The sequence below is a fragment of the Thamnophis sirtalis genome, unplaced genomic scaffold (assembly GCF_051295495.1).
Source record: "Thamnophis sirtalis isolate CommonGarterSnake01/CBP01778 unplaced genomic scaffold, rThaSir2_p1.2 scaffold_10, whole genome shotgun sequence".
Classification (NCBI taxonomy): domain Eukaryota; kingdom Metazoa; phylum Chordata; class Lepidosauria; order Squamata; family Natricidae; genus Thamnophis; species Thamnophis sirtalis.
The window spans coordinates 1,893,798-1,908,074 of NW_028261390.1; the positions used below are offsets into that span (position 1 = coordinate 1,893,798).

The 14,277-nt window shown below is 40.3% G+C and overlaps 1 protein-coding gene across 3 annotated transcripts in view; it reads right to left on the bottom strand.

The window, feature by feature from the left end:
* LOC148043730 (CD209 antigen-like protein C) overlaps positions 1 to 14,277 on the bottom strand; it is a 33,137-nt gene that overhangs the window by 10,273 nt on the left and 8,587 nt on the right. For 2 of the 3 annotated variants that reach the window (XM_087723738.1, XM_087723739.1), the window contains exons 5-8: positions 9,929 to 9,958; positions 7,891 to 7,998; positions 4,764 to 4,862; positions 1,329 to 1,415 (exon numbers count right to left, since the gene is read on the bottom strand). In XM_087723738.1, coding sequence (XP_087579864.1) covers positions 1,329 to 1,415; positions 4,764 to 4,862; positions 7,891 to 7,998; positions 9,929 to 9,958 — 324 coding nt within the window. The remainder of the gene's footprint in view (positions 1 to 1,328; positions 1,416 to 4,763; positions 4,863 to 7,890; positions 7,999 to 9,928; positions 9,959 to 14,277) is intronic. The other variant, XM_087723740.1, reaches the window with a different exon arrangement.

The following is a 14,277-nucleotide window of genomic DNA, read 5'->3' on the forward strand; positions in this document are numbered from 1 at the left end:
GCCCCATCTCCTCTCATCAGGGCCCCCACCCCCCCAAAAAAACTTACACCTTTATAACAAGATCTAAAAGAATTTGTTAATAAAATTTATAGGTCTTTTTCCCAAATTTATATCAAAAAATCTTTTACTAAATTGTTAAAATACATGTGTATATCATTACGCTGTATCCATTATCATTTCATTATTATTATTTATGGTTAATTAATTGTTAGCGAGTAAACATTTAATAACAATCTAAAACAATCTAGGAGTTACAAGGTTCCTACTTATTAATCACCAATAATAAAAAACTCTAATTTTTTATTACCAACTTTCATTATCAACCTGTATCTTTCCAGTAACAAAACAGTCTTATCTCTCTTGCCAATTGTGGAATCAGTCTTCTTTTTGTCTCCATTATAAGGTTTTTATAGACTTCTCTCCGCACTTTGTTGCTCGAAGGATCTCTCAGATAATCTCCTTGCTCACCAGTTGCTACTAAAGTTAATTTGTCTTTATTTGTCAATCTTGCTTCTGAAAAATATTCTCTTCTTATGTCTATAGATTGCTTTTAGTGTGATTTAATAACAAGTAGTAGGAAGAATTGTTTAAATAAAAAGGAAGGTTTTAATCCAGAAGTCAAAAAATAAAGCAACAAGAAGCAGAAGAAAAAAAAATCAATCCGTTCACTTTAAGGGGAGAAATGGATAACGTGATGACCATTCCAATCCACAAAAATAGTTACAATGACAAAGGGGGAAAAAAAATTCCAAAGTGATCCCATTAGGATTATTTTTGCCACCCATTTCTTTTGTTTAAGGATCAGTTTGGCTTTAAGGAAACATTTTTTTGGGCAGTCTAGCAAAATAGAAAAAATACCTCACCAGATGGACTCACTTTCTCTTTTCACTTCCTTCCTTCCGGAGCGTCCCGACTTCATCAGTCTAGGGGCTGCCTGTTCACCGCAGGCTTGAAGCACTTCCCTTGGGTTTAACAGGGATTTCGCGATATCCCTGAGACCAGCAAGGCTTTTTCTTCCTGATCACTGTCTCTACGGGACGGTTTAGGTCTCAATAAACCCCCCAGCGGCAAACGTGTCAATGGCGGTCTCAGAGTATCGAGACCACACGTTGTAATGTCGCGACGAGAGTCTTTCTTTTCTAATTGACCAAGTTGGGATAGCTGACAATCTGCCCAAGACAATACTTTAAAAAAAAGCAGGGTGCACCGCTCTAATCCCCAGGACTGATGGATGGTGCCTAGAAAATTGCAAAGAAACCCACCAAACCCTGACATGGAGACAGCTATCCCTCTGGATTCTTATTCATCTCAATCTGTGAGAAACTTACCAATCTCTGCTTCAATTTCTTTGATCTTTTCAGCCAATGGAAGCAACTTTCTTGACTCCTTCTCAGCCGCCAGGATCAAATCAGTATCTGAAACACATGTAGCAAGAGCATCTCTTCAGATCTGAAGCTGCCTCCTAGTCTATCCAGAGCCCATTTCCTTCTATTTCATGCATGAAACAGTCTTCTTTTTTTTTTAAACGTTGTATTGTTTTAATTAAACAAAAACACAAAAAAGAATCATCTTTCGTTACATCTTGTAGAAAGCGTGTCGATTGATTACAAATACATTTCGTGCATTTCTTCCACAATCCTTACATATACTTCATTCAAATTGAATTGTACATTTTAAATTAAAAAAATATGTATTTTACTATCTCATTTAATTACAATTATTTAAACATGTTTTTATCTAAAATCATTTATATTTAAAGACACAGCCACCTACTGGCATTCATTCACAATTTCAATAAACCTCCAATAACATTGACCTTTATGACATATTCTGAAACAAAGTCAGTTATCTAAGCATTCCCTCCCCTCCCCCCTCCCCAACTCACAGTTTAAGCCTTATATCCAATTTGCTTTTACTAGTACAACACACAAATATATATCACTAAACATTATCCATTAACATTTCCTTGTTATAATTGTAGTTAACTAAGAATTATTTACTATTTATATCACCTCTCCTCTCACCAGGCCCAAAAGAAATTACACCTTTGTAGCAAGCTCTAAACAAAAATTTATTAATAAAATTTATAGGTCTTTTCCCTAAGTCCCAAATTACAATTTATATCCAAGTTATTTTTACTAATTAAAGTTATCATTTAATTATTATTATCGTAGTTAATTATATGTTAACAAATGTTAACAAATGAACATTTAATAAGAATCTAAAACAATCTACAAAATGCTAACATTCCAGCTTATTAATCACCAAAAATATCCATTAACATTTCCTTGTTGTTATTGTGGTTAACAAAGAAATTACTTAGTATTTATATCACATCTCCTCTCTTCAGACCCAAAGTAATTATACCTTTATAACAAGATCTAAACAAAAATGTATTAATAAAATATATAGGTCTTTTCACCAAGTCCCAATTTATAATTTATATCCAGGTTACTTATACTAATTAAGATTATCATTTCATTATTGTTGTAGTTAATTATATGTTAACAAATAAACATTCAATGATAATCTAAAACAATCTACAAAATACTGAAATCCCTACTTATTAATCACCCAAAATTAGCTAACTTTTTATCATCAACTTTCATTATCAACCTGAATCTTTCTAGTTGCAAAACAGTCTTATCTCTCTTGTCTGTTGTTGTGTCAATTCTCTTTTCAGGTTCTTTATAAAGTTTTTATAAACTTTTCTCTGCACTTTATTGCTTAAAAGATCTCTCAAATAGACTCGTTGCCCTTGAATTGTTATTAACATTAGCTTGCCTTTGGTTGTCAAACTTATTTCTGAATAGGTTTCTCTTCTTAGCTCCATTATTATCACCCTTTTTTTCCTCCTGTATCTTGAAATCTGGGATAAAGCTCCAAATTGTCAAATTCACTTTTCCATCTTCCCTTCTTTCCGTTTTCACCCATATTTACTCCATTAATAAGTTCATCTATTGTCTTGTCTTTAGCTTCTATATTTTCATTCTCTTCTTTAATTTTTGGGGCTCCAACCCCATCATCTTTTGCTGTGATAAACAATAGTCTATCCAACTTCTTCTCAAATCTCCCAAATCCTTCTAAAATATTTTGAATTCCAGCCAGGATATTTTGAAATTTTAGGTTTCCTGATCTGGATATTGATCCATCCCCACCCCCACCCCCCAAAAAATGAAGTAGAAAAAAAGAAAAAAGGAGTATGATAGCCACTGCCACTCTAGCCTTCCAAGCTTCTTTTGTGTGTGTGTATGTGCGTGTTTGTGTGTGTGTATGTATATAAAGTTAACTTAAGCACAAGTTCTTTTGTACACTTCAAAGGAGAAGGGGTCTATCTTTTTCTTTCCTTTTCCTTCTCTTGCCAAAATATTTTCCAAGAGCACCTGCATTTGACTCTTTATCAAATTTTCTAAGCAAGTTGCAAACCCTTCAGTTACAAACTCAGTAAAATCAAATAGGAATGAACAAAGGATACATTGCTTCAAAGAAAAAACTTCAGACTCTGGCTTCCAAATGGCAGATTCCACTTTTTCATACTTTTCTCAATTTTATGGAAAACAAAAATCTTTAATTTTCTTTGGTGGAATTTAATAACAAATAGAGGGGAGAACTTGTTAAAATAAAATAAAAAGAGTTTTAATTTAAGCCAAAAAATAAGGTGGTAAAAAATAGAGGGGAAAAAAAAACAATACATTCATTTCAAGCGGAAAAACAGGAAACGTTACAATCACTTCAATCCACAAAGTATCATTACAAGAAAAACCAAAAACTTTCCAAGGCAGTCCAATAAGAATTAAATTCATCGCTTTATTCTTTTACTTAAAGGATTAGTTTATCTATTTAGCCGTTTCTTTGGGCACTCTTTCTCAGAGGGAAAAAAAAAAAAAAAACCTCACCCGATGCACTCACTTTCACTTCCTTCTTTCCGGAGCCATCTCCAACTTCGTCAGCCTGCGGGCTGCCTGTTTGCCGCCAGCTTGAAGCGCTTCCCTTGGGTCAATCAGGGACTTTGTGGTGTCCCTGAGACCAGCAAGGCTTTGTCTTTCTGGTCACCGTCTCTCCGGGATGGTTTAGATCCTGCTGGACCATCCAGTGGCAAAAGTGTCAACGGCAGTCTTGGACTGTCAAGACCGCACGTTGTGTTGTCGCGACGTTGGCAAGAGCATTTCTTCAGATTGGAAGCTGCCTCCTGGTCTATCCAGAGCCCACTTCCTTCCATGCATGAAACAGTCTTCTGAAGCGGTCTGTCAGTCTCTGCAGCTAGGAAGTATTTTTCTTCCCAGGAAGGATCCCATTACGAGGTCCCTGGAGGCAAATCTCACCAAACCATAGAGAATCATGGCAAGATTGGCCTTTCAGAACCATGACCTAAATCTTGTGACTTGTGGACTGGCATCGGGTTGGTGGAGTGGCTGGAGGTTAGCAACGAATGAATGGATCTCCTCCCCTGTTCACCCTTGGCTTGGGCTTCATCCAGTTGGCTCCCTCATGCTTTGATTAGATTTTGTTTCCTGGCCGTCAGTAGATTGCCAATCAATTTATTTACTGTCAGGACAGAGCTGGGCTTTCGAATAGCTCCTGATTCTTCTGCAGAACCAGTTTGGAGGTCACTTGGAGAAGAATTCAAGGCCAGCAGCAGATGGATGGGAATGCTCCTTCCATTCCGATGTAACCCACCAATCTAGCTAGAGGAAGGAAAATGGGCTCGGTGGCCTTGGGGACAGGAATGCATTTGAACGTTTAGAGTGGAACTCTTTACTTACCATTAAGATCACCATATGCAGCATCCTGTGTAATCATAAATCTTCTAATTTGTGCGACTGAACTCCGAAGTGGATCCCATTTTGCTTTTTCCCTAGCACCTGAAGGAGAGGTTTAATTACCATATAATAATAAGTTAAATTGAGACACCACGCTAGAAAGAAGGAGATCATGTAATCTTCTCCCACCTTGGTCACGAAACCGTCTGTGTGACCTTGGGCCAGTCACTTTGGCTCAGCCCTAGGAAGGAGGCAATGGCAAACCCCTTCTATAAACCTTTCCTCTTTGAAGTTCCAGCCTGCGTTCTTTTACAGTACCAGAAGCCTGACAGAATGGAGAAGTGACCGATTGTTTTTTCCTTGGAAGGGCCGAGGAAGATTGAGGAATCGATTTATTATCTGGAAACCACTTCTATTTGGACTTTGCTAGGAAGATAGGCCACTGTGGGGATTGAATTTATTTTGTTTAATTAGACAACAATTGGTAAGAGATGGCATTAAGAAACAAGCATGGATATTTGATCCAGGACAAATTGCTCTTAACTTTTGGGATGATTTGGGATAGATAAGAGGCCATGGTAAATTTTCCACAAGTTAATTAAAATAATAGTTTGTTAACACAAGTTTTGAAACTTTATCCTTGTTATTATTATTATGGTCAATCTTCAATTTGATTCACAGTCTGGGGCTGGTAAAAAAAGTTAACCATTGAAGTCCTAACCATAGACCTAAAGTAACATCTGAGGATATAAGCTCCTCAGAGTGGGGTTTGTTTTTTTTAAAGTTAGGATATTCAGGTCTAATAAGTTCAAAAGTCCATGTATCTAGGCAGCCCTTTGGGTTTTGCTCCAAGGGCTCCCATTACTATTGGTACAGCATTGATTTCTTCCACCATAGCTGCAAATCACGATATTTTATTACTTTTTATAAATGTTTCTCTTCAATTTGTGCATCACCTGGTTTTGCAATTTTGGTGGGAGAGATTTGGGAGCGGGAAGATGTCCCTTCATTACCTGATCCTGTAAAATGATCGATATTTCTTGGGCTGTGAAGGAACGGGGGAGAAATGACCCTTCAGACTTGAAAGACTTGAGGTCAGCCTTGTGAGGTACTTTACTTACAGCGGTTCATTTAGTGACCTTTCAAACTTACAACTGAAAGAGATCTAGGACCATTTTTCAGATTGGCAACCGTTGCAGTAGCCCCGTGGTCACATGACCAAAATTCAGGGGCTTGGCAATTGATGTTTATGACGGTCACAGTGTCCGGGGGTCAAGTCATCCCCGTCTGTGACCTTCTGACAAGCAGAGTCAAAGGGGAAGCCAGATCCAATTAACAACCCATTGTTAACAGCTGCAGGGTGTCAGGCCTGGAAGCCCTCTTCTGCAGTGGGCCTTCTGTCCTGCCACAGTTAAGGCTGTGGGAAACTGGGAGGGGGGATTGTATGGAGTATGGGAGATATATTGTCAAAATAACATTCCTTTCTCAGAGAGTCAAGGACATCTTGCCCTGCACCTGGAGTGGTGTAAGGCATCTCCGGTTGGGATGGTGCCTGATTGAACCATGTGAGGGGCAGGTGGGTGCTAGGCAGCAGGGACGTGCAGGCAGGGGAGGCAGGGGACGCAGGGCCTCACCACTGTCATCAGGAAAAGAAAAGAAAATGTAAAAGGAAAAAGGCGGAGGTAGTTGCTGCCAGAGTCACAGTGGATGACTCTGCTTAGTGCTTAACTGTGTAAAAAAGCCTCTAAAAAGTGCCCTCTACAGGGGGCGCCAGGAGAACGAGGTGCCTCATTTAGTCTGACTATGATCACTCGAGCAGAGCTAAACAAGGGTTAAAAGCCAAAAAATTCCTTATGTAGATGAGGCACGTCGTCCTCCTGCCTCCTGTAGAGGGTGTTTTTTAGAGGCTTTTTAGAGACTCTGGGAGCAGCTAGCTCAGTCTGACCTCAGAGTTCTTGCCTTTTTCTTTTTACTTTTTTTTTCTTTTCATGATGGCAGGTAGGAGCAGAGTTGAAATCCTCTCTGAAACAGCTGGAAAAGGTGCGTGTGTGGGGAGGGGGGAGGAATTCAAAAAGTTTGATTGCATGCAGAGCCACGTTGCCTTTTCAAACACACACACACAGACACACACACACACAGCTGGATAAAAGTATATAAGCCCAGCTGATTACAAGTTTGAAAAGGTAACGTGGCTCCACCTGCAATCAAAGGCTCGGATCGGAAGGTAGCAGGGGAATGAGGGGGGAGGATATGGCAAAGGAGCTGCTTTCAAGCCATTGGAACATATATCCAATTCAACTTCTGTGTTTGTGTTTGTTTGAGAGTGAGTGTGCGTGTGCGTGTGTGTGCGTGTGTCTGTTTGAGAGAGGGGGGAAGGAGGGAGAGAGGGAGGAAGGAAGGAGTGGGAGGGAGAAGAAAAAGAATGAAGGAAAACTTATTTCACAAAGGAGAAAAATGCTGTCACTTTAAATTGGAACTGAACATGCCTGGCTGTGGAATTCTGGGAGTTGAAGTCCACAAGTCTAAAAAAAATTGAAACCCCTGTGTCAGTGCCTCACCAGCCATAAACCTCACCGCATGTCACTGCTAGGCAGGGACTTGGAATTTCATTTGGGTGGGAAAAACCTGGAAGCTTTCAGATTTGGGTTTTCCCAGATGCACCAACATGATATCTTCAATAAAATGGATCCTTGAGGAATGCCTAGCCTCAGAGCCTTCTTTGGTTGGGGGGTGATACTTGGAACCCCGACCCAGGGATTCGCTTAACAACTGTGGCAAGAAAGGTTGTAAAGGGGGACAAAACTCACCAAACGACTGCCTTGATTAGCAAAAGACATTTTGGGATCAATTGTGGTCATAACTTGAGGCTACCTGCATTTCTACTTTACTGCAAGGCTACATTAACAGCATCTGAAAGTCCACCTCTCCCCCCTCGCCTTTACAGCCCAAGAAACTTGGGAGGGTCTCTTCTGCGATGTTTCCCACGCTCCTATGGCAGCTAGAGGCTAACTTGGGTCTTTGCCAACCATTGTCTGGCTTTGGATTCTCCCTCTGTCTCCCAAGCTCATTCCCACATACCATTACAGACCCTCAGAGTTGGTTCATTATTTGGATAAAATTAAAAACTTACATAAACTGATATACCAAAGGGTGTACAAAAACAGACAGAAGAGCATGAGTAGGCCAATTGTTGCACAATTGTAGCCTAAGATGAATTCTTCAAATTTGGTTCGCTTGCCTGTTTTTTGGAAAGGAAGCCTTGATTAGAAACGATCTGAAGAGGTAACAATAAGAATCATATTATCTTCATGATGCATTTCACATGCTGTGGGAGCTTAATGTGCAACTGCTCCAGAGCTGGGCCCTCAACAAGCAAACCTGTTCATGAAGAAGCCTTCATGAAATGCTCACCTTTCGAGGAGATGTTAAACCTGCCCCACACACCTTAAATTATACACACAACACCCATGCCAGGCTTCACTGAGTAAGTAGGGAGGAGAGTTTGGACACACCACTGAAGGGTCAAGGCATCCAGCCCAAGAAAGGACCGATAGATTTGGGCCTTGGACCCAACTGCTCATTGACTCTCTTGGGATGGAATCACCTCACGTTCCCTTCCCTCCCCCCCCCATCCCATCCCCTCCTCTCCCCTGTCCCTTCCCTTCTCCCAGGGAGTTTCCATGGCCGAGGATGGGCTTCAACCTGGATATCCTTAATCCTAGCCCATGCCGTCACCACTCGCCCACAGTCTGTGCTGTCATGTGACCAACAGCCCAAAGCGGCCACCGTAACATAGCACAAGTACTGGGACCAACTTTGCTCACCCTCAGCAGGCGTTCCAGACACCCACCGTAGAAAGACAGTTAACCCTAGCCAAATTGGCTTTGGTTTTGTCAATCAGATAGATTTGTCAATGGCCAGCTATAGACAGTATTGATGTGTAAAGGCAAAAAAGGCAAAAAAGTTTTATGTTGTATTGTGCTAAAAAGAGTTGGAAGTCAATGCCTCCCCCCATTTTTTTTTCTCCTTGTATTCTAGCCCCACAAACACACTCCTTTTCCTTCCCTTCATTTCCTATTTCTGTTTTTTCTTTGTATTTGACATAAATAAATAAAAGATTTTTTTTTTAAAAGGATCAGCTCCAGGCTAATGCATGACCCAAGAATCCTATCCAGTGGTGGGTTCCGGATCCCATTCCAACCGATACGGTTGGAACAGGCCCAGCAGAATCCACATGGATGCACACACGTGTCTTAGCGCCTTCGTGAACCTCCGCGACACTCCAGCTGTGCTGTACGCACCGTGCGCAGTAGCGTGGAAGCCTTAAAAGGCAGGTAAGGAGCTTGGGTGGGCAGGTGGGCCCTCCGAGCACTGTACTGGAACGGTATCCGGTGCTCCGGGCAGGCTCCGGTATGCCCGTACCGGGGCATACCGCCTGCAACCCACCACTGATCCTATCCTCAAAAGCAGAATGTCTGCCTAAAGGTTCATCAAGCAGGCAGCCTTAACAACAAGGAAGCTTTGTTTACTGGCTGAGAAGTTGCAGGAATTGCATTCCAAGCAAGGAGCAGGAGGAGGAGGAAGAGGAGGAGGAGGAGGACTGTGGGATCCATGGAGGTTCCTGAACATGGTTGTTTTCTTGCAGATGTTTCATTCCCAACTAAGTAACATCATCAGTGCTGATGGGAATATTTGTGGCTCAGAGTTAAACTGAGGGTCCTTGATACTCTCTGAGCTCAATAGATTGCTTGCAGGGAAACTTACATTATCCAACTAGGTAACAGCATCTGTGCGAGAAGGGAGGGGGCTTTGAGGAGAGGAGGAGGAGGAGGATTGTGGGGTCGTGGGAGAACTATGAATTTGGTTGTTTTCTTTCAGATGTTTCGTGACTCAACTAGGGAAACATCATCAATGCTAGTAGGGAATGGGGTTTGTGGAGAGGAGGAGGAAAGCACTATTAGTTGCCTTCTGCAGATCAGTAATGGAGCTTAAACATCCTGGGATAAACCCAGGCCCACCATCCAACAAAGTGAACAGTTTTTTTAAAAAAATGAAAAGAACAATTACAAAGTAATAACGAATTAATTAAAAAGAACACAAAAACAAACAAGATGCAGCCCCCGCCTCCTGACCTACAACATGGATGTTTGGGTGCATACTGTACTTACGTGGTGTTTTCGCTGGAGCTGGAGGTGGAGCTGGAGAAAGACAGAAAACCAATTGACCTCCAATATGTCAAATGGGATCGGCCCCAGCCAAATGCTTCACCCAAGAATCCTATCCCCAAAAGCCCAATCTCCCCCTAAATATTCAAGCAGGCGGCCTTAATGAGGAAGCCTGTTTTTACTGGGTGAGAAGCTGCGAGAATTCCATTCCAGTCGAGGAGGAGAAAGAGGAGGGTGGGATCCTTGGTGCTCTCTGAGTCTGGTTGTGTTCTTGTAGACATTCCATCTACCTGGTAGATACCTCATTCTTCAGGCAAAGAAGAGTGAGAGAGAGATCCAGCTGGTAAGAGCTTTCTTTGAGGTTTGCAGCTTTTTTTTCTGCTGCGAACAGAAGGGGGGGGCAACCAAGGCTGAATCCTATCTCCATGCTAGAAACCTCGGCTGTTTTCATACGGCGCAAAGTAAGGAACCCGCTCTTAGGACAATTTTTGAGATATTTATCTGAAACTAACACAAGCAGAGTCCGTACCTGAGAACCTTATCTGCTTTTCCTTAAAAAAAATCCTAGCTTCAGTTTTACAAGAGTTTCCTTCGTGCAATTGGTTTCTTAAAAAAAATAAGCTAAAATGGCGATTCTGCAGCTTCTGCAATTGCAATAATGGTACATTCCTAACTCTTCGGCAAAGACAGTGATAAAAAAGATCAAAGGAATAGCCTCTCACTAATTAGTTTCACTTCTCTGAAGAGCTTACAAGACTTTTTTCTTATCAACCTTTAAAAGTTTTAAAAGACTCTTTGCTAATATAGAGACATTCCAAACAGAGGTGAATATACTGAACTGTTTTGGTATAATGCTAATCTTTTGAAACCTTCCGCAAACTTTCTGCAAAAAGGGAGGAATAGTTTGCAAGCAGTATCTTATTAATTAGCCTTACTTCTCTGAAGAGTTTACAAGACTTTCCTCTTATTAACTTTGCAAATATATATTTTCGATATAGAGAAGTCTAAAATGGTGCTGAATATGCCGAGCTGCTTTGTTACAATGCCCTTTTCTGAAAACTTTTGAAAAACCCCTAAGAACAAATAAAGAGGTGACCAATTTTTTTTAACTTTTTTTGGGGGGGGTAAGCTGCACAGCGGGCCAGCAGAGTTTGATTAATTGCTTGAAGAAAAGACATAATGGCATCAAAATTAAATCCTGGGAAATTACCTCCTAGGAGTACGTCCCCCATACCTGGCACAAAGTTGCAGCCTCCACCCTCTATGCCCCCTAGTGGAGATTTGCTAACGAAAGAATTCTTTTTGGAAATGTTTAGAGAATTTAGAGTGCAGAATTTAGAAACTTTCAGAGAATTCAGAGAGGAAATAAAGAATGAGATGAAAGTCTTATATGATAAGTTTGATACTAGGATCCCCAAAATAAATGATGATATGATGGGACTTGTAAATGTACTGACAGAATATGTTTCTGGAATGGAAGATAACTTAGAGGTTCTTAATGAAGCCAACACTAATTTGACATCCAAAACTGAAATGGTGCAACAAAACGTTGAAAATGCTGAAAAACAAATTATTATGATACAGTACAGACAGATGGAGCTTGCATTAAGAATCAGGGGGCTGCGCGAAGATAAACAGGAGAACTTGAAGCAGATTTTTTCAGAGGCTTTTGACCGTCTGGTGGGAAGACCGGGGTCCAACTTTGACTGGCAGATCGATAAAATTTATCACGTTAACTCTTGGGCGGCAAAACAGAAGCAACTCCCCCGAGATGTAGTTATATACTTTGCTACAAGAGAGTTCAGAAACATGATACTACAAGAGTCCTATAACACCAGGCTTCAAATTGGCGGACAGGATTTGATTGTCTTGAAAGAAATACCACCTCAAATGCTAAGAGCCAGGAGAGATTATGCTTTTCTAGTGGAAGAGCTCAGAAACCGTCAGATACAGTATAGATGGGATGTGCCATTTGGAATTATAATTACATTTGACAAGCAAAGATATCGTCTCAACTCTGTATGGAAAGCTCAAGATTTTTATCACTAGATTCTGAAGGTGGGACACCCTGAATCATCTGGATCTGGAGAAAGACCATGAGAAGGACAAGATAAACAGCAAACCACACAACTACCAGACAAAACGTACCATCTCTTCCTCCCGGAAGGGCAAGGGGTCAGGGAACAAAGACCTAGCCGTATGACTACCAGACAAATGGAAAAACAAGCAACAATGCAACAATCTCAACAATCACCGGCCATTGACCAAGGAGTTACAGCAACAAGCTCAGAAGCTGTGGGAGGAGCTAAGCCAAAGGTTAGACAGGCCATGCAGGAGGCTCTAAAAAAGCTTCAGACAACCAAAAATGACAACTAAGATTTTGACATGGAATGTCAATGGACTGAACTCTCCACAGAAGAGAAAGAAAATATTTCACTATCTCAAACAGTTCAAGAATGATATAATTTGTCTGCAAGAAACTCATATCAAATCAACTGATCAAAAATATTTGTTTAACCCCAAACTTGGTCAACATTTTGTGATCTCTGCTACGGAAAAGAAAATGGCATAGTTGTATGCTTAAGAAAAGACATTAAGGCTGAACTAATTGAAGCAGATCCCTTTGGAAGATATATCGCACTAGACCTAATCTTAGAAGGGAAAAAGACATTACTTTTGGGAATTTATGCTCCTAATCAACAGCAAGACGGATTTTATAGAAATCTTCATGCTAAATTAGTACAGTGGGACTTTAAGTCTTGTATACTATTGGGTGACTGGAACGGCGTGATTGACACTAAAAGAGATAAGAAGACCTCTCGCCCAAATACTAAAATCCGAGCTAAGTTACCCAAATCTTTTTTTGACATGATGGACGACTTTGAATTGAGAGATGTTTGGCGAGAAAGAAATGCAGAGGAATATGACTTCACCTTTTTTTCTGATAGACATCAATCCCTTTCAAGGATTGATTTTATACTAATCACTAGGGTGAAGAAGACAAAGATTGCGGCGAGGGTTCTTTCGGATCATAACCCAGTTTGGATGGAATTGGGAAGGGTAGTGCAGGCAAGAAGGTCTTGGAGGTTGAATGAAAACTTATTTAGATATGAAAAGAACATTAATGATTGTAAAAAATTGTTATCTGAATACTTTGTTCTGAACATGAATAAGGGTACATCTATGGAATTTGTATGGGATGCAAGCAAAGCGTATATGAGAGGAGTACTGATGAATATAAACAAAATACATAGACATAAACAAGGGCAAAAACGAAAAGAATTGGAAGAGGAAATTAAAGGGAAAGAGTTGGAACTAACATTAAATCCAGGCGATACAAAGGCTAAGGAAGCAATCTCCATATTAAAATCCCAATTTGATATGTTGATCTCTGACCAGGTAGCCACTAGTTTATTATATGCAAAACACAACACTTTTTGTAACGCAAACAAACCCGGCAGGTGGTTGGCTTATCAGATTAGGAAAAAAAGAAAAATTCGAAATGTATCCAAATTGTGTTATAGAGGGAAGGAGGTGTTTCAACAGGAGGAGATTCAAAAGGCATTTCGGGAATTTTTTTCAGAATTGTACAAAGGGGACAAAATTAGGGGTTTAGACATAGACAAATACTTAGATAAAGAGAAAATACCCCTAGTTAGAGAAGAGTACAGGCAAAAGTTGAACCAACCAATAACCTCTGGGGAAATCCTGCAGGTAATCAAACAACTAAAGTTAGGGAAAGCGCCAGGCGCAGATGGCCTGACAGCGGTTTACTATAAAAACTTACAGTTAGAAATGGTAGAACCTCTTAGAGAACTATTTAATAAAATTCAAACGGAAGGTAAAGTGCCCCCATCATGGAAGACAGCGTTTATATCGTTGATACCCAAAGAAGATCAAGATATTACTCAACCAAAAAATTATAGACCTATTTCATTACTTAATGTAGATTATAAAATTTTTACTAAAATACTAGCAAATAGGTTAATGGTGGTTATTCAACAATTGATACATACCGACCAAACAGGTTTTATACAGGGGAGACAGATGAAGAGTAATGTTAGACTAATCATTAATGCTTTAGAATATTTGGGAAAGAACAACCAAATCCCTGCTGCGTTCATATTTCTGGATGCTGAGAAGGCCTTTGATCGACTTAATTGGCAATTTCTGTTGAAGATATTGCAAAAAATGCAGATAGGAGATAGCTTTTTACGGTCAATTATAGCAATATAGCAGTAGACTTATATACCGCTTCATAGGCCTTTCAGGCCTCTCTAAGCGGTTTACAGAGAGTCAGCATATTGCCCCCAACAATCTGGGTCCTCATTTTACCCACCTCGGAAGGATGG